This window comes from Suricata suricatta, chromosome 3 (genome assembly GCF_006229205.1).
Source record: "Suricata suricatta isolate VVHF042 chromosome 3, meerkat_22Aug2017_6uvM2_HiC, whole genome shotgun sequence".
NCBI classification, from domain to species: domain Eukaryota; kingdom Metazoa; phylum Chordata; class Mammalia; order Carnivora; family Herpestidae; genus Suricata; species Suricata suricatta.
Genome location: NC_043702.1, coordinates 92,982,111 through 93,002,735, shown reverse-complemented (window position 1 = coordinate 93,002,735; position 20,625 = coordinate 92,982,111). Strand labels below are relative to the sequence as shown.

The window sequence follows — 20,625 nt, the reverse complement described above, 5'->3', positions numbered from 1 at the left end:
TCTACCATTCCCCACACTGTTGTTATAAAGACTCAAATAGTGTGTGTGTGTATATATGTGCATATGTGTTCATACATACGTTATGTCTATACATATAGACAGGCAGATAAATTGGAACAGTGCCTGAACAACTAAGCTCTATGTCAGGGCTTGCCACCACTGTCATCATCATTACTCCCCTCTAGTCCACTAGTCTGATGATATTATTATATATTATTATTTCCTATTAGTCCTAGGTACCCATTCTAGGCTAGCCTACTAACATCTCCCATCCAGACTCTAGAACTATCTCCCACTTGGACTTCCTGTCCTGTTAGTAGCCCACAGGTGGCCAGAGTTGTCCTTCTAAAGCACAAGTCAGACCATGTTATTTCCCTGTTAACAATCACTGATGGCTTCACTTTATATTTATAATTATGGTCTAAGTCTTTACTGTGACTGTGGTCTATAAGGCTTTAAAGGGTTTGGCCTTTGTCTACTCCTCTGAATTCATCTTCTTCCCCTTTTTTAACCTTTTACCTGTGTTCCAGGGCAAAGATCTTTCCTCTCACTTGCCAACCTTCCTACCATATCTTGGCATCCTCACTTGCACTTTCTCTTTGTCTTTTGTCCACTGTCCATATCTTTATACAGCATCTCCTTTGTGTAACATATGGCCCGGTGTCAGCAGCCATTGTAGGTACTACCTCTTTTGTTTCTATATACTAATAAATAGACTACCTCACCTGGTTTTTCTTATGCATAGTCACCCATTTGTCTATTTGTTTGCTTGCTTAAATATTATTAAAGTATAAAGTTTCTGTCTCTGTTCACTGGGGTTTTGGACCATGAAAATTGATCTACTCCTAGAGTTTGTCCCATAGAAGGTATTCAATAAATATCTATTGACTATGAGCTCAACATATAATTGTGATGTGCAGACAGCTTTGAGAATTACTATTTTAAACTACCTCATTTTAAATAGGAATTACTGATTAGCAAAAACGCTTATGCTTAGCACTTTAATTGTCATACTTTCATGGAAAGGTATAACTGAATAGAAAAAGCTGTTATCCACTTTAGCAGACTTAATTGCCATATTTTTCTGCTCAGAATAAATCTTTTATATAAGAAGCCAAGTTCCTCTGACCTTGAGGCTAGAGCTAAGACACAGCATTTACCTGGAGGCTCAGAACTCCCAGGTTGTCTCCGGCGTGCTCCCCCCCCCAGCTAGAGTCCGGGCACCAGGGATGCTGTGGGAATTGAGAGTGAGCAAAGCATATGCCCAGCTTGATTTCTAGTCAGGTTTGCGGCTAGTCAATGAGTGACAAGAAAGGGCATGTGGGAATGTAGGCGGGGGGCGGGGGGGGGGGAGCTGAGGCAAGCAAATCATGTATTCCAAGGACCATTTCCATGAGCAAATCCAGCACCTGAGGCCAAAACCCAGGGAAGACACAAGGTCAAGTCAATGGATTGTGGAGGCCAAATCTGAGAAAATCCCTTGAATCAGGGGTCGGGGATGGGGTTGGAGATGTGGTCCTTTGATAGATGTGGCCTGTGACAGGAAAGTGCTATTGAAATGGTGAGCTTGATCCTAAGTTGAGTAAGCAGTCTCTTAAACACAAGTCCTGAAAACCAGATATTTTTAGAAAATACTACAACTGGCACTTAAATGTTTCAGAAAACGTGCAAGTGGCATCTAGATAACTCATGTGGCCCTCATGGCACAGATACAAAGTACACCAAAAACACCAGACATCAGGACCCGAAACAAATACTACAATTTAGGGCAAGGAAAGTATTTGCTGGGTGGTGAGGGTAACGGTCTACCCTTCTTCATGAACACTTGAAAATTACTGAAACCAAGATACTGAGCAGAGAGAAAACAATTGCTAGGGAGCTGGGGGCAGGGGAGGGGGAGATATCAATCATTATTTTAATTGGTGGCCCTGGAGCTGTTCTTAGAAAATAAATGTCTTATTTAGCAAAAGACCTTGATGAGCTCTGGAAATGGGATGGAATGAGACCAGGAGTGGAATCCAGGGACAGAGGATAGAGCGTGATGGGGACCTTGGCCGTGGGAGAAGGAGTAGGTGGGAAAGACCCGGCCACATTCTGTGTCAGGAGACTGAGAAAGGGGCGAGGGAGAAACACCCTGCAGCTCGAGGACTTGGAGGACAGAGCCATCTAAAGACCAAGTTCAAAGCCCTTAGCTTTGGAATATTCTGCCATGGAGTACTCTTTAGAGAGTATGTCTCCCCATATCCTTTGTGGGGTTGGGTTTTGGAAAAATCAAATAAAGAGGATTCTGTTTCATATCAGGTTGATTCTGAAAGGAAAATAAAGAGGAATTGGAAGTTGAATCATTTAGGAAGTGAGACCCAGAAGGGACCGCAGCAGGGGACAATCATGCGGTGGGCCTGAGAAAACTTGACTTTCGTCAGGTCAGAGAATAATGTGCTTGGACAATAGGAACTTCTCAAATGCAGGGTCTTCTCAGCTACATTCTAGGTATTTTTTGAATATTATTCTAGTAGTAATCATGAGCATAATATCGGAAGGTAGGTCTATGAATCTTCTCCTTTTGCACACTTCCCTGGGAACGTGGGGAGTAGGAATTGAGAATGCCTGCTTTCCATCAGCCTACGGAACATCCGTTTCTACCTCCTCTAACACCAGGGGCCAAGACATTGCGGTACACAAATATGAATGTTTCAAAAATACACTGATGGAAAATATTTATGGTTTTTCTAAAATCTTGTTATATAATATCAAATTTTGCCAAAGTTAGTTTGAAGCATTCTGGTTCATTCCTCTGCCATCTTCCAGAGGAAGACTGCGTTAAAGTGTATACATCTGGGCGGGAGACTATGCCCAGCCCTGAGTGCATTCAACTTTTTCACAATAACTGCTAACTTAAGCAAAAGACCCTATACAGAGAGCATATATAATACATGTTTAAACATTAAATTAAGTTAAATATGAAATTCATTTGAACATTGTATGACACATGTATGTTCATACACAAACATATATATGTTAATGAAAAATATAAATATCTACAATGAATATCTGTTTTTATTCTACATTCAGATAGATGGTAGTAAGAATTGTGGGCAAGGAGAGAGTTAATATTGAGCAAAGAATTTTTGGAAACAAGCAGTGACACTGTGTCCGGAAGAAACTAATTTAGGAATAAAATATTTTTTGTGAATTAACATTGTGGGGGTTAATCACACTTAAAGATAGCATCAATTGCATCCAACTAATGTTGGAAGCAAGAGTTATTGCCTGAAATATAAAGATCTCCGTGAAAGAAAATAAAAATACTGTTTTTTTTACTCAGTGAGGGTTTAAGAAACATTTGATGCTAAAGATTATTTTTAAAATACTTCTTAGCTTGACTAAATCAAATGTCCTTCACAAAGTTGTCTCAGTGACAATTAGATGCATTAAGAGCAATTGTCATTATAAGTAGGAATAAAACTATCAATTTAAGTACATGGTTCTGGGGAAATAAGAAATCGTAGTATCAGCTCATTTCTACCATAACATCAGGTAACTCAAACTCAAAACGAAGTTATGGTTATCTCAAAGGTCTCAGATAGCAACCTCAGTCTCTTCTGAGGTTTTCCCACCTTCCTCAGTGACTTTCTTCAAAATGACAGAAGTATTAGAAGCTTTGGGGAGACCAGCATGGCTCCTGGCTCTTTGCCCCCACAGAGCTGCCAGAAGGTCCTTAAACTGACTTCTTTTCTGCCCCATGTTTGGTATCAGTTGCTTAACTTGTCCATCCTCATGAGTCACTCATGCATGAACTAGCTCAATTTTTCTATTCAGAGTTCTTGTATTAATCATCATGACCAGGTGAATAAGAACAAAAACGACTTAGCGCAAGTCGGGAGGCTTGCAGTAGGTGGGTGGAGGAGACCGTGTGCCAGGCACCGCTCTACAGATCTTAACTCACTTAATCTGCATCAAGGCCCTGTAAGGTAGGTTACTAATAATGATCCCCATTTTTGCAGTTGAGTAAACATAGGTACAGAGAACCTAGTGAACTTACCCAAGGTTTCAAAACTAGAAAGCAGTAGAATTGAGATTCAAACATAACCCTGGGAATCTGGCTCCAAAGTCCATAATGTTAACTCCTTTGCTTTACCTTTTCTATAGAAAACAGTATAGAAAGGGCTTGTTCATTATAGACAACATGGTGGAATGGAGGCAGAATTGTAGCGACCAAGCATATGAAGTAAGATCTCCCTAGGGTCTTGTTTCCTCACATTAATTTTCAGGCTTCTGTAGCCTCTACTGTTGAGCTATATTTTTAGATGTTAGCTGAAGGATGCTTGCACCTAGTTAGGATGAGATGGGCTCACCACAGGCTAGTTTAAAAGTAATTCTGTTCCTGTTCTATGTGAAATTAACTCATAGAAAAAGGCATCTTCACCAAGTCTCTCAGCATGTGAGATATCAATCAAGAATAACTGGAATGTGGGGAGCCTACGTGGCTCAGTCAGTTAAGCCTTCAACTTCGCCTCAAGTCATGGTCTCGTGGGTTCTGGGTTTGAGCCCCATGGTGGGCTCTGTGCTGACAGCTCAGAGCCTGGAGCCTGTTTCAGATTCTGTGTTTCCCTCTCTCTCTGCTCCTCCCCCACTCACGCTCTGTCTCTGTTTCTCAAAAATGAATAAACATAAAAAAACAACAACAACAACAAGAATAACTGGAATGTTATTTGAAGACTCCAATAAACATTCAGGATTTAGGAACTGCAGGAATGTCAAAGGCCACTAAATAAAAGACCTGTGGTTCCAAAGTGCTCTGGAGGCTCCAAATCCTCCTTAAAGTACTCTTAGCTCAGCCTCACCTCTACATGTATCTCTTTTCTATGATAAATTTCTACACAGGTTATTTTTGTCTTTGTTTAAGAAATGCTTCAACTCTTTAAAAATTTAATTTTTTTCTTGCAACCATCTTTATATAGCACTGGATATTTTATTTATTCATTCACTCAAGTATTCATTATAATAGACACTGGGAAAACAAAGAGAAATACCACACAGCACCTTCCCTCCCAACGTGTTCAATTTTAGGAGTACTGATCCAGTTTGAGGGCTGAACTGAATTTAAAATGAATTATTGTCCTATGTATACTTTTTAAGGCATTCCAATCATAGTCACTAGGTCAAGACCCTCCGCACTACAAATTTTAACTTCTTGCTCATCAACTGCAAATGATTCACAATGGGAGATCCTAGGATCCTATTCGTCTAGGAGAAGTGAGAAAGGAAGACTTATTCTCACTCAAAACCGATGTTAATAAAAGAAGCAGAGCACTGTCATTTTTCTTCAAACATGAAAAAATTGTTTCATTTCTTACCTCTAGAGCTTTCAATCTTTCCAACAGCAATTTGGTGTTTTCTTTCCCCTCGTCCACACTGCTGCTTTCGCTCCTTGAATCCTCATCCACCACCATGTGGAGACCTTCCAAAGCATCCTTGTGTTTTCTCTCTTCCTCTGACAGTTTCTCCTGAAGGGAGAAAGAATTATTGTTTACAGTAATCTCCACTGAAAAATAACCAAGAATCTAAGATGTAAAAGTTGGGAGCTTCTCTATTGCTTTTGTGTTCTTTTGAGGCTGAGGTAGAGAAGATTTTGCTGAACAAACTCTCAGTGGTGCTTGTATTAGTAAAACACAATAGAGAAATTAATGAATCCTGGCAGGATAAAGCCGTTGGGTCAATACCTCTGAATGTACAAGTCCTCTGCCCTGTTGGAGAAGTTGACCCAGCCAACAAAACCTTAGGATGGGATCATGCGGTTAATCCATTTTTACCTGCAGCATGGAATTCAGCTGTACTCTAAACTGGGAAAAAAGAATAAATCAACACTTATACCTTGATTTGTGAAGAGCTTAGTTCCCCCCCCCCAAAAAAAAAATAGGATCATTATAGTCACTGGACATGCAACTATTTACTATTTTCTATTTTCTAAGGGAAAATAAAATATTATGAAATATTGAAATGATAGTGATTTCAGAATTCTAAGCTGAAACCAATTAGCTCCCTGGGCTTGATGACACAGCTCTTAAGGACCCTTTAGTTCCTTTTCTAACACTCCAGGATTTGTAGTCTAGCCTTGAGGCAGACATAAAATGTTGTTATCTTGCCTTTCGTCCCTGTTGGAAGCTCCTCATTCAACCTTATCTCTGGCAGCTTTGGGAAGTTGAGGAGTGTTAATTTGACCCTTATGATGGCCTCTTGTTTTGAAGGGAAAAAGAAATGTCAAGAGAATATCACATGAAAAGAAAAAGCTCATCCATCCTATACATATATTAAGACCCTGTGCTCCAGAACCAGGTGACATCAGTCCATCACACTATTTAATTCCAACCACAACACGGCGGAAGTCCTTGTCTTAATACAACTGGTTGTCAACCATGTGGGCTAACCTGGATTATCAATGGTGAGGGACATCTTTATATTTAGCACTAAATAAGATCACTTGCAAATAAGAAGGAAAAAAGCTAGAATTCTTAACCTCTAGGCCCTTATACAGTCTTCTTAGAGGGGAAAAGTCAGGCTTTTAAACTCTGTTCACAAAAGGGCTTTGGAGTTTCCAAAAAATGTTTAACTTATTTTTGAAAATAAATTATCAAGCATGTAAAATATGTCTTCACATGTAAGTATATATGTATAAATATACATACACTTGTATATAGGTATATACATATACCCGAAGACCACATAGTAACTTGGCCCATTTTATACTTTATATAGATCTCAAAATATAATTTTTCTTGTCCTCTCTCTATAGAAATGCACACTTGTTTAGGATGGTGAGAGCTCTTTATGAAATCAGGCCTTGCATGTTTATCCACATATGATGTGCAGATATGTTCACTTCTGTAGCACATATATTTCAGCCCAGATAACTGTCAGGCAAGCTTAAGGTGTACATCCTCAGGGCAGGGCAAAAATCCTGGTCATGAGAGCATTTTTATAGCTTTGATTCTTTTAGGTCTGGTCACGTGTCAGACTTTCATTTCCATGATAGGGAACATGAAGTATATACAGTTAGCAACTTAACTTTGAAATGAAGAGGTCCTTTGATTTCTCTTTTAAGATCCGAGACCATAATTAAACACTAAACTGAGATTGTAAAGCAAGCTGTGTTTTAAAAAATATCATCGACATCTATTTCTCTGTATGAATCATGGTTTACTCTTTCATCCAATTTCACTTGTATCTTCTCTCCCTTCCTCCCTTCATCTCTTATCATAATTAGGGTTCTATAGCTAATTAAAACAAACAAGAGCCACAGGTGTGGTGAATGAGAAACCAAAAGACTTGATTACATAAGAAGCAGATTCCAGATCTAACATTTACCTACTTGGCAAATAATCTTGGGCAAACTCCTTAAATTTAAATAGCTCTTGGTTTCTTTGTCTACTAAATACCTAAATGAGGTTAATGCCAAAAAATATAGCATACACACATATATAGTCAATTCTCATTATTCCTGATAATTCTGTTCTATAAAGTTGTCATGAACACAGAATTAGAAAATACTGCTCCTAGGGGAAATTCAGGGTTAGGTTCCAGGAGGCAACACTGTAAGCACTAATCAATATATAATCTTGTTTTATGAGTGTTTCTATTTAAAGACACCTTATTTAATGTATACTGTTAATTCATTTACATTGACCTAACAGCCTAGAGTCCTATAATGCATACCTGAACAAAGTTATCTAAAACTTGTCTTCTCCATAAGGAAGACCACAGCCTCCTTGCACTTAGGAGCATAAGGTAGCATTTCAGTCCTATGTTTGGAAGCTATTTTGAAAAGGAAAATCAGTAATAAAAAGCATAAAATATGAAACGTGTGGTACTAAACAGAACACAGAAGGACACTTGTTTACAGTAGGAGATCAAAAACAAGAACTCAGAGTGATGCCTTGTTTGACCTCAGCTGGGAATGTGTGTGTTAGGTGACTCAGAGTTTTCACTATTCTGTGAAGTTTACCATCAAAGCACTGCACATTCTGACCAAAAACAACTTTTAGGGAGTGGGTGAATTCAGAAATATAAAATCCAGACATAATGAGGATTGACTGTAGACACACACACATACACACAACACACACACAGACACACACACTTAAAGTATCTAGGCACAGTGCCTAAATATTATTGTATGAAACAACTGGAAATGATTCAAGATGATATAGATTATATGTGAGTGTTTAGATTACATAAAATGCACGAGTGATTTTACATAGTTTGAAGAAAGAAAGATCAATGAGGACAGCGGGATGTGATTTCATGGTAATGTAACATGGCTTACGCTTTGATACAGTGATATGACTTGAATAAAGAGACAAAGAGTGGGATTTTCTGGTTGAAGAGAAAACTGAAACAAAGGCCCCCAGTGAGGAATTAAGTGTTGTTCTTAATGGTTTATGAGAAAACCAGTTTGATTATAGTATCACACAAAAATACTGAGAGAGTAGTTGAGTACAGGATTGTAGAGTAAAAGAGAAAGGATTCTGGAAAATGAGAAATAAAAATTCAGACACCATTCATTAATTTGCCCATCCTATAAATGGTTACTGTGTGCGAACTATTGGCCATTTGTTCTTCTGGGTGCTGGTGATATGGCAAACATGATAAAGTTCCTATATTCCATGAATTTATATTCTAATGATGGGAAACATGCTAAACTCCAAATCAAATCAAGAAGCTGTGTCATCGGAGCTAGTGTAAATGCTATGAAGGAAGTTAGACAGTATGATGCATGGTCAGTGATGTGTCTAAAGAAAATTTTAGATATGGTGATGCCAATGTAAGGTATGTCAGCCTAAGAAGAGGCGGCCATTTGAGCTGAGACCAAATGATAAGAAGGAAGCGGTCAAGTGATGGTCTGGGATAAAAGCATTCCAAACAAGTTAGAGCAAAATCAGGGTCCAGAAGAAGGGCTAAGCTTTCCTTGCTGACCAGCTTCGAGGGAGTCTGTGTGTGAGAGCACAGAGAGGAGCAGGAATAGTAGGAAATGTCATCAGAGAAAGAGCTGGAACATGGGAGGTCTTGCAGAGCATGAAAGCGGGTTTGGATTTTATCCCAACTATAAGAGAGAAGAACGGAGGCTAATCAGGGAAGTGCTAGATCCTGGTTTACATTTTAGAAACATCATTCTGACTGGTGCAGTGGAGGATGAGCTACGGAGGGAAAAAGCTAGGAGACGGGCAAAGATACCTTTATATGGGAAGAAATAAAAATTAGGAAGACTGAAAATTTTTTGGACAAAGAATTACCAAAAACAGTTCTCATACTGGATGGAAGTTCAGAAGACCTGGATTCAAAGCCCAGCTTTTACACATTTGCATCTTTTCGCGCACATCATCCAACTTTCACAGTTCTCAGTTTTCCCCCAGATGTAAAAGGAAAGGGTTGGCCTAACTGCCCCTTTCATTGCTAAAGTCCTAACAATTCCATTATGCAAGACACAATTTTCAGGAAAGAAATGTCAATATGCTCAATGGTGGCAGAGAAGGCAGGAGAACAGAAAAAGAGCCTCTACGTTTCATAATAAGAAGGTTATTAGTGGGGATGTGAGAGCTGAAGTGTGATGATGCTACCCACGTTGTCAGTGGTTAAGCAAAAAGTGAAATAAAGAGAAAATAGAGGCAATTTTCGTAGATGCTTATCTGAAAGTCTGGCAGGGACCGGAAAGAAATACAAAGAACTGTAGCTAAAGGGCATTGCAGAGATAAATGGAAACCTTTTGCAAGATACGGAAAACCAAGCTGTCTGAGGAACTAAAGACAAGAGGGGCAGCAGAGGCGGGAATGTAGACGAGGAGACCTCCCAAGCAGAGGATGAAGGGCACTGATGGAAAAGCCAAGGTTCTCCAAATATGGTCCCCTGAAAAATACCACTTTGCAGGTTAAGTTCCGTGTTAGTGTTTCTGTATCACTGGCTATTGTCTAGCTTAAGTTCTCAACGAATGAAGATTTGAGTGCAGGGAGCTCATTTCAGAAATGCAAGGGACACCAGGAGAATATGACCAGGGAAGAGATGGAAACCATTAAAGGGCATAACACAAAGCAGCTACAGCAAAAACCACAGGACACTCAGGAAAATGGGGCCAAACACAGGCTCAGAATCATTCTACCCCAGGGGTGACGGAGCTGGGGTGTTTAGCACCAACCACCTAAGAATCCATGTTTGTGGCTACCTCCTGGGATGTCAGTTTCCTGGTGTGTCCAGCCTGCCACAGGCAGTCACACTACACATGCCTCTCACACAGAAGTACCCCCTGGCTCAGACCCTGAGAGCCGGAAGTCACAGCAGTACTCTAGATGGTTCTGGAGCATGGCCACTGCCAATGTCCATTACAGGCAGCGAGGAGGTTTGCAACTGTTCCGATGTGACACTGTCCACCGCTTGGACCAGTCACCGTCCTAAAAGCCCACTCGGCTGTGTTGTACATTATAAACGCCCTGAAACCACTCCGGAAGGTAGAGCGATCTGTCCTGTCCTTTCCTTCACTTTTGTCTCCCTAACCACTTACTGATAAGAATGTTAGCATATAATGTAACAACCAGAACGAGGGAAGGTAGAAAGGATGTATACTATATAAGTAGGCGAGCAGGAAAAAAAACAAAAAAAGAAAAAGCAGTGGAAGAGAAAAAAATTTGAGAGAGCTGGAAATACGGCTCTACCCCACTGACAGATCGCTACTATCCATTTCAGAAAAGCTAGCTGTTGAATTTATATCAGACACATAAAAGCAAGCCAATATTTTTTTTAAAAAATCAATATCTGTATTCTATCCACATGTAAATAACTAATCTGAATGAGATTTTAGTTCCTTTGCTAAATAATCACTTGTGATAGACATGGCAAAAGAGAGGGAATAAGAGAGAGGACAAAACCATCTGGTTGTAAATGCAATATATTCTCTTGCACCTCCACATGGAAGCCAAAAATAAAATAAAAATAAAAATAAAAATAACCCAAGTCTACCCTGAGGATGCCAAACTGGAAACAGAGTTCGTTGAATCCAGAGGTGACCTGTTTTCATGTTTTACTTCTTTATGGACTTTAATCAGCAGTGAATTCCATAAAAGTGAGGCCACCACACAAACAACTTTCACTCCCCACATATTTCATATATGGTTGAGCCCATAAGCTTGTGTGCCCCAACAAATACCAGCCAGTATGCAGGAAGCTGAAGATTTAGGAGCTCAGTCAGTATCCGAGGGTTTAAATCAAACTTCGCCTGGTCAGTACATAAAGCAATCCTTAGAGCTGTAAGTTTCTCTAAGTGGTTCCCAGGGCAATGATTCACCTCTGGGGGGCCCTCATCTTTTGTTCTCAGGCAGTCAGCGTCATCGGGCCTATGTAAAATCATATCAATCAACGCAAAACTCTGGGTCGCGTCCGTTCATCTCAGACAGACGACAGTCCAGGGAGCAGAGAGCACGCAGGGCAGCTCTTCACTGACGACCGGCGACTGTTCACTCGAAAACACTGTGGCGGAAAACGATGATAATGCCCTTCCCAGCAAAGTGTCTTTTATTCATCTTTAGGTCACCAGCTTCCCCAAGCCTCGCACACAGTGGGACTCAAGGAAGGTTTCATGTGGTTACCTTACATTATAACTAATGAATCCATCCATCCAATAAATAATTACTGAGCAGCTCCTATGTGCCGGCACTGTGGAAGATGTCTGGGGAAGGAAAGTGAATAAAGACACAGGAGGCCCCTGTTCTCAGGGAGCTTAGAGTCTCGTGGAAGGAGACAGTTACTCAAAATGTCACAAGCAAGCATAAAATGGCACTGCTATATGCGTTATGCAGAAGAGTTTTCAGCTGCTTTGAGAATCAGTACCAGAAGGATGCAAAAGAAAGATCAGGAAGGTGTGAGAGTTAACCAGGAAATGACTATGAGTTGGGAGGAAGAAGACAGTTTTAAAATCCAAAAGGAGGCTTGTGTGTAGCTGGAGAGGAAATACGGCTGGATGGGCTGATGGGACTCAGCCACAGTCAAGAAACTTTGCCTTTACCCTATGGGAAGCCATTGATTGTTTTCATGCATGCACTAGTGCACATGTGGAAGAGGCGACAGGGTAGATCTGTGCTCTCGACTAGCCACTGTGAAGGATGGACTGGAGGGAGGTCAGCACAGATGTGGGGAAATAAGCTACTACTGCAGTCATCTAAGTAGGAGTTGACTGAACAATGATTAAAATGACAATTCCACAAAATGAGACTTTATAGTTTGTAAATCATCTTATAATTTTGGTTCTTTAGTAAGCAGCTCCTCCAACAATGACAAATAATGAACACTTCTTGGGTCACTGTTGTTTACACAATGGGCCAAGAACAATTGGCATCAGAGTCAGTGTGGCAGGGACAAGGAAGAAGTGTTGTTTGTTTAAAATGCAGATACCCTGGCCAACTCCGGCACTAGTCAATCACCGTATCTGGGAGTGGGGCCAGGAATCTTTAATTTTAGAGAACATCCCAGGTAACTCTAGTCCATGCTTAAGGACCTCTGGACAAAACGCTTTAGCATAAAACATAAATCACTTACTTCAGATAAGCTTTTGTGGCTGCATATTTAATTCTTTATAATTAATATGTAAAATGGACAGGTAACTAATCATCCAAACCAATACCCACTGGAGACTAACAGCAGAGAGTGACTATTCGTAGAATATTAGGACAGTAGGTGTAAGCCAGGCAAACTGGGACATACTCACCCATAACTGCTAAATCCTACTTCAGTAACAGATGGCAGATACTGACATATAACAGAAGCCACTCTATATGAGTGTGACAAGATGCCCCGGGGAAACGCCTATTGAGTTCTGACACTTCAGTGCACACCATGTTATGGTAGTTTCCTTCTCGTAGATGGCAGTAATAGTTGATAACTACTTTCAATGCCTTCCACAGAAAGGGACACTAAGTTTCCAAGAGATAGTTTCTACATGTGCAGTGTGAAAGAGATACCATTCTTTTGCTGGGGAAGCTTTCCTAATCTAAAAATAATGCTTGCTTGCCCCTTCTTTGTATTAAAAAATATAAGGAGAGATCTATCCATTAGAGACTCACATGAGGTAGGAAAGTGGCAGCTGGTTGTCACAATGAGAGGAAGAAAAGTGATACAAGAAGTTTTAAACCTCCTGGCCCCCTTCCCCTCTTCCCACGGGGAGTGTGGTTGCCTGGTTGAGGTACAGAGGTCTGACTTCAAGACTGTGTTCCTGCTGTCTCCTACCCGCTCCCTGGGGGGTGATGCTAGGTCTGCCCAGGACTGTACGGATGAATGAAGGACCCCAAGTCAGGGCAGTGCGTGTCACGTCTGGCCCTGTGTTGGCCTTTTATCTGATAGGAGAAAAGGAGAGTCAACCTCATCCGTGTCTTGAGGGCCATTAAGTTCCATGTCACTGTGACCTATTCTGGCCCGGGGTGGGAACAAGGCCCACTGTACCCAACTTCAGAATAAGTAGAAATCAGAAATGTACATTATAGCCCTAGCTGTGCCACTAACCAGCTGTGTGATTTTAGTCAAGTCACATCATTTCTCTGTCCCTCAATTTCTTCATCTGTGAATAAAAATACAGAAATAGACTAATCCAAAGGTTTCTTCTAGCTTTAAATTTATATGATTTTGATCATCCGTTAAAAACTCAGCTTGGAGGGATAAGTATTTAAAATACTGCTGAAGTTTAGAAATTTCAGTACAGAACGCCATTATGATCAGATACCTTGGCTCACAAAATCTCTGCGCTTCTTTTCCAGCATGTATCTTTCTCCTTCTCCTCTTTTCCTTGAAAAACCCTTTCCTCTTTTGCTGTGTACTGTTCTTGGGCCCTAAGATAGAAGTCACCTAATGTGGGGCGCCTGGGTAGCTCAGTTGGTTAAGCGTCTAACTTCAGCTCAGGTCATGATCTCACAGTTCTTGGGGTTGAGCCAAACCCAGAGTTGTTGGGCTCTGTGCTGAGAGCTCAGAGCCTGGGGTCTACTTCAGATTCTGTGTCTCTCTCTTTCCCTCTCTGCCCTTCCCTCATTCATGCTCCAGCTATCTCTCAAAAATGAATAACCATTAAAAAAATTAGAATGTTAAAAAAACATCATCTTTGCCTTTAGCATATTCCATTCCCTGCCTGTAAGAAACAAAAAAAGGTCTGGTGAGCAAGAGTAAGAGAGTTTAAGGAAAGACTGTTCTAACATTCACAGGAAATGATGCTCAACCGGAGTCCTTTCTGAGAGCATTTGCTAAGGGGAGGAATAATTACAAGCATCTACTGGTCACCAGGCTTTAGAAAACATTTTTAAAAATTATTCATCTGTGTATTTTTATTATTTTTAACTCTGATGGTCGGCACAAAGCCGACACGCAAACACATTGCATGGATAGAAGTAAGAGCTCTTTACTCTGTTCTAGCATATTACTTCTTTTTCTGATGGGGACTACCCTTATCTCTTAGTCCTACTCAAAAAAAAAAAAACAATAAAAGAAAAGGAAAAAAGAAAATGAAAGAAAGGAAGGAAAGAAAGAAGGAAGGAAGAAAGGAATCTACCTCAACATAGTTTTCTAACTTGAAAATGACAAAATAAAACCAGGGTGAATGTGAGGAGGCATTAAACTATCCAACTTCGGAAAGTTAGACAGTTGTAGAAGCTGGATTTGAGCTATTTCATTTTGAATATCCAACCATGCATTAAATCCACTTACTGATTAATATTAAAAATACAAAAGGCTATAATTTAGGTCTAATCACATAAAGGCAGAAACTTGGGTGATGTTAGCATGAACCATCAAGTTTTTTTTAGGATGTCAAAGGCACAATAAATAGCATCTAGCATTGGTATAGCACCTCAGACTTAAACCAAACAACTTCATAACACCATTTTCCACGCTAGGAGCAATGGGAATGTGAGGCAGTCTAGACCCCCTTTACAAACAAGAAAGCAGGCTCTCCTAGGTTATGAAGTGACTTGTTAACATGAAGTAGGAGAACCAGAACTTAATCTGATTTCAAACACCAGGCTCTTTCCACAGACTCAAGTTCTTTCTTCTGGACTTTCTCATGCACCCAGATATTTATCCTTAATGATAATTCTATCTGAGAATCAGTGATCTTCATCTGACTGTGAACCACGCTGCTGACGGCATCTCTTCAGAGGCTCCCTGACCATTCCTTAGGGACTGAGTGATTTTATCAGAGATGTCAAGTTTGGCCTTAGATGACCAGAAGAATAGGTTTAACCCACTACCACTTGCATAGTTAATGATGATTCAATTAGTTCATAATATAAATACACACCATGATACAAGCTAACTGGCAATGTAGAGCCCGGTCATCCGGCTCACAGCCAGCCCAGGGCACCCTGGTGGCTTCAGCTTGCAGGATTTATTTACTCATTTGTTTTCTGGCGCTGGGGAGGGCATACAGAATATATTGGCACTTTAGATAGCACTTGGGCAAATACCGTCACAACATTTCCAGGCACTGCCAGCAGCTTTTGTTCCACAGCAGCACACTAAATTTTAAAGGGGGAAAAATAGCGTCATATAAATCACTAGATTTTAAAAGAACATCCCAATTTGTTCACAGTTTAACATTACTACTGTCAGGCAAAACATATAAAACTCTTCTTTTTCATCCCCGGATTTGACTTACAAAGTGAACCAAGCACACAGTAAAATCCCCAAGATTAAATGTGTATGATGGATAAGACAACAAAGTGTTTTCTTTATGTCTCTAATATGAACCCACGACCACTGGCATATCAATTCACATCTACTCCACATTATTCTTCACTCAAAACACTCCTCAATGTAGTGAACTATCTTCCATATCGAACAGTTCTGTGAAGTTACATTAATAAATTTTCAGATGATGCTTTTATTGTCTGTTCCATCTATCAGCAACATTTATTTCCTTAAAAAAAACAGTTCAATTCTAAAGGCACTTTACATAAAGGAAAACTCTACTGTGGAACAGGATGGTATAAAAAAAACTGAGCCATAATTTTCATTCAAGGTATGCTCCACATGGCTAGAAAGCTAAGAAGATTAACCAGAGAAATGACAGGCTTATATGCCCTGGATGGCTGTCTGAGTACAACCTTTGAAGAAAGAAACCAACAACAGTCAGACCGTCACATAGATGAGGAATTTCAGTGGCTAATGGTTGCTTAAATGCTTGGGGGTGATTAACAATAACTCATGAGTTAATGGCAAAATTTGCACCCAATCTTCTCTTCCTCCTCTGCTCCCTCTTGCCCTGTTCCCCTTTACTGAAAGAACTCACAGGACAGAGGATCCAGAGGAGCTCCAGTGGGAAAGTGAGCTCATGAACTGAGCAATGGCCATCCCAAAATAAAGTGATAATTAGGCAGTAACTAGTTAGCAGTATGTGGATTGCTATATTACTGATGTCTTTCTATATGTCTTTAACAGCTGTATGTCTGAGATTCATGGAGAACATTTTAATTTAAAGTAAATTTGAACAATTCAAAATTTTCTCTCTCACTCTCCTCATAAATATAGTGTTGTATGACCAATATGAAAAAATTTTTGTTTCAGAAACAATGGTCAATCCTATATATACATATTTTGATCACTGCTAACAGAAATTAATGTATCTTTTGCATTTGTTAAACTAACATGAATTGGGAGACAATTTTGCTTCTACTAAGAGAGAATTCTTGAAGTGTTCAAATGAGATAAGAAGAAGAGTAACAACAACAACAACAACAGGGCGCCTGGGTGGCTCGATCAGTTAACTGACTTTGGCTCAGGTCATGATTTCATGGTTTGTGAGTTCAAGACCAGCGTCAGACTCTGTAGTGACATCTCAGGGCCTGAGGCCTGCTTCAGATTCTGTGTGTCCCTCTCTCTGCTTGTCTCCCACTCATGCTCTATATGTGTCTCTCTCAAAAATAAGCATTCTAAAAATTAAAAAAAAAACAATAGTAGCAACAACCAAAGAATAGTTCATATGGAGAAGAGAAACCATCATTCTAAGTTCAGTAAACAGACACTGTACAAAATTCAACAGCTCCCAATTAGAATCCAAGACCTTCAAGGGTAGGAATAACATTTTACATATCACACCATATCCCCACACCCTGCACAATACAGAATACACTCAATAAATGTCCAAAATTATAAAAAATGATGATGTTTAATGAGGCTAATATCACCTTGTGTTACCTCTCATGGCACTGAGTGTAATATTAATGCTGAACAACTTAAATATTCTTAAGAACTTTTAATAGAAAACTATTTTTAAGCAAGTATTATACAATTAGAAACAGAAAGCAATGGATGAATAGAATATTTGCATAAAAGATAGGAGCCAAGATGGCGGAGAGGAAGGGAGCTCTGTAAACTTCGTCCGCCCCATCTATGGAACTGAGAAGGACATTACTCTCATCTGCAAGAGTGGAAGGAGAAAATACAGACTCCAGAAAGAAGACAACCTCAAAGATGCCTGAGTGAGTGTGAACTGGGGAGATTGGAAAACAGGCCAGACTGAGGTGGGAGCCTCTGCCCAACACAGGGAAAGTACATGGAGCCCCTGAGAGACAAAGGGAAGAAAAAGAGAAACTGAACATACTGTTAGTACTGTCTCTAGAGAAGAAAGAATGTTTAACCCCGCAGGTAAAGAGAAACTTTCACCCCATACATAACCGCTGGGCAGTGCGAATCCAGAACCCCGGTGGCACAAGGGAAAAACAGACCCCGCCCCTGCATGATCCCGGCAGGGAGTCGGCTGCATCCACAGGAGCACACACCTCGTTTCCACAGCGCATCTCGCCTCCAGAATTGGCCACGCAAATTCCGAATCCCAGGTGCCACCAGGAAAAAATAGCTCCCACCCCTACGCAATCCTGGCAGGGAGATGGCGGCAGGCAGTGGTGGGGGTGGGCACTTTGGCTGCGGCAGCAAGAGCACATACCTCCTTTCCGGCAGCAAACCACGCCTCCAGCAGCTGCAGTGCAAGTCCCTGCCTGCACCAAGACAAACTGCTTCCTCACACTACGAGATCTCTGCTAAGAATCTGGCTGCCAAAGCAAGTACATGTCTGTGGTGGCATAAAAGTGCATGGACTAGGATTTTGAAGTGAGGCAGGCCTGGAAAATGCAGATTGGTTTTGCCATGGCACAAGGAGATTGGACTCATAAGAGTGGCCTGCAGTATTTATTTCCAGCGGAGCTTGGGGTGCCCCATTCTACTCTCACAACCACAAAGGCAGGGCCTCCAAAAGCAGCCCCCTAGACCTACCTACACCAAACCACGCCTATCCCCTAGGGGAAGCTGCTGCTTTTTATTGTACTTATTTTTTGTTATTATTACCTTTTTTACTCTCTTTCCATTTTTTTTTAAATTTTACTCTTTATTATCCTTTTTCCTTTCTCCTTTTTTTTACTCTTGCCATCCAGTTATATTCTCCCATATCTCATCCTTATCTCTCCCCTCGACTGGTTACACACTTTTAGACTGTCTATTATCCTTTGTTGTCTCTGACCCCCTTTATTTTTTTTCTCTTCTTTCCTTCTATTTCCTCTCCCTTCCTTTTCTTTTCTTCCTTTCCCCCTTTTAATTTCTTTGTTTGATTGGTCTGTGCATTTGCATGCTTCTGTTTCCTGTGTGTTTGTCTGTTTTCCTTTTAAGGGCTACCCCAAGAAATAAGCCAAAATACGCATAACGGAGAGTACCAAATATCACTGAGTAGGGAAATAAAATAATCAAATGCACAACAAGAGAAACTGAGAGACACAATTAAAAGAAAACTTCCTGAAATGACAGGCAATGGACAGTCAATAAGCCTCCTTCAACAGAGTAATATTAACAGGAGCACAGTGCACAACAAGCTTTTAAAATTGACAAGAGACAGAAAACAAGCCAAAATGACAAAACGAAAGAACTCTCCCCTAAGAAACTCCAGGAAGAAGTCACAGCCACAGAACTGCTCAAAACATAACTGAACAAGAATTAAGAACAATTGTCATAAAATTAATCACTGGGCTTGAAAAAGCATTAGAGAAGCTACTGATACAATGAATAGGGACTTTGAAAATAGGTGTGATGAGTTAAAAAAGGCTATAAATGAGGTGAATAATAAAATGGAGGTGGCCACCTCAAGGATTGAAGAGGCAGAGAGAAGAATAGGTGAATTAGAAGACACATTTAGAGCATAAGAGGAAGCCGAAAAAAAGAGAGAAATTGATCCAGGAGCAGGAAAGAAAAATTTGAGACCTGAGTGATATAATCAAACAAAACAACATCTGTATCATAGGAATTCCTGAAGAAGAAGAAAGAGAGAGAGGTCCTGAAGGGGTACTACACCAAATTATACCTGAGAATTTCCCAAATATGGGGAAAGAAATAGACATTCAAATTCAAGAGGCACAAAGAACCCCCTTAAGATGTAACTTGAATCGACCCTCGGCACAACATATCATAGTGAAACTGGCAAAATATAAATATAAAGAGAGAATTCTGAAAGCAGCTAAGGATAAAAGGGCCCTACATACAAAGGGAAACCTACCAGAGTGGTTACAGACCTATCTAATGAAACTTGGCAAGCCAGAAAGGAATGGCAGGAAATATTCAATGATGAACAGATAAAATATGCAGCCAAAAATCCTTTATCCAACAAGCCTGTCATTCAATATAGAAGGAGAGATAAAGGTGTTCCCAAATAAACAAAAATTGAGAGAATTCATCACCACCAAACCAGCCCTATAGGAAATCCTAAGAGGGACTCTATGAGGGAAGTGTAGCAAAGAATACAAGGTACCAGAGATACCACTACAGACATGAATTCTATGGAGAACACAATGAATCTAAACTGACATTTTTCAATAATAACACTGAATGTAAATGGACTGAATGCTCCAACCAAACGACACAGGGTAGCAGAATGGATAAAAAAAAAAATCCATCTATTTGCTGTTACAAGAGACTCATTTTTGACCTGAAGATACCTTCAGATGGAAAGTAAGGGGATGGGGAAATAGCTATCATTTGACTGGAAGCCAAAGGAAGGCTGGAGTAGGTATACTTATATCAGACAAACTGGACTTTAAAGTAAAGGCAGTAACAAGAGATGAAGAAGGACATTATATAATAATTACAGGGTCTCTCCATCAGGAAGAGCTAACAATTATAAATATCTATGCACCTAATTTGGGAGCGCCCAAATACATAAAACAATTAATCACCGACAGAAATAATCTTATTGATAAGAATGTGCTAATTGCAGGGGACGTTAATACTCCACTGACAGCAATGGATAGATCAGCCAGACAAAAAATCACTAAAGAAGCAATGGACCTGAATGATACATTGGAACAGATGGAACTGATAGATATATTTAGAACTCTGCATCCTGAAGTTAGGAAATTCACCTTCTTTTCGAGTACACGTGGCACATTTTCCAAGATAGATCACATACTGGGGCATAAAGCAGCCCTCCATAAGTATAAATGAATAGAGATCATACCATGCACACTTTCAGATCACAATGCTATGAAACTTGAAATGAACCACAGGAAAGAGTCTAGAAAACCTCCAAAAATGTGGAGGTTAAAAACTACCCTACTAAAGAATGATTGGGCT

At 40.2% G+C, this 20,625-nt stretch overlaps 1 protein-coding gene across 1 annotated transcript in view; it reads right to left on the bottom strand.

Moving 5' to 3' along the window:
- The window catches only part of NCKAP5 (NCK associated protein 5), an 857,737-nt gene that overhangs the window by 269,411 nt on the left and 567,701 nt on the right, over positions 1 to 20,625 (bottom strand). Inside the window, exon 7 of the mRNA XM_029934682.1 lies at positions 5,358 to 5,507. Within this exon, the coding sequence (XP_029790542.1) occupies positions 5,358 to 5,507 (150 nt within the window). The remainder of the gene's footprint in view (positions 1 to 5,357; positions 5,508 to 20,625) is intronic.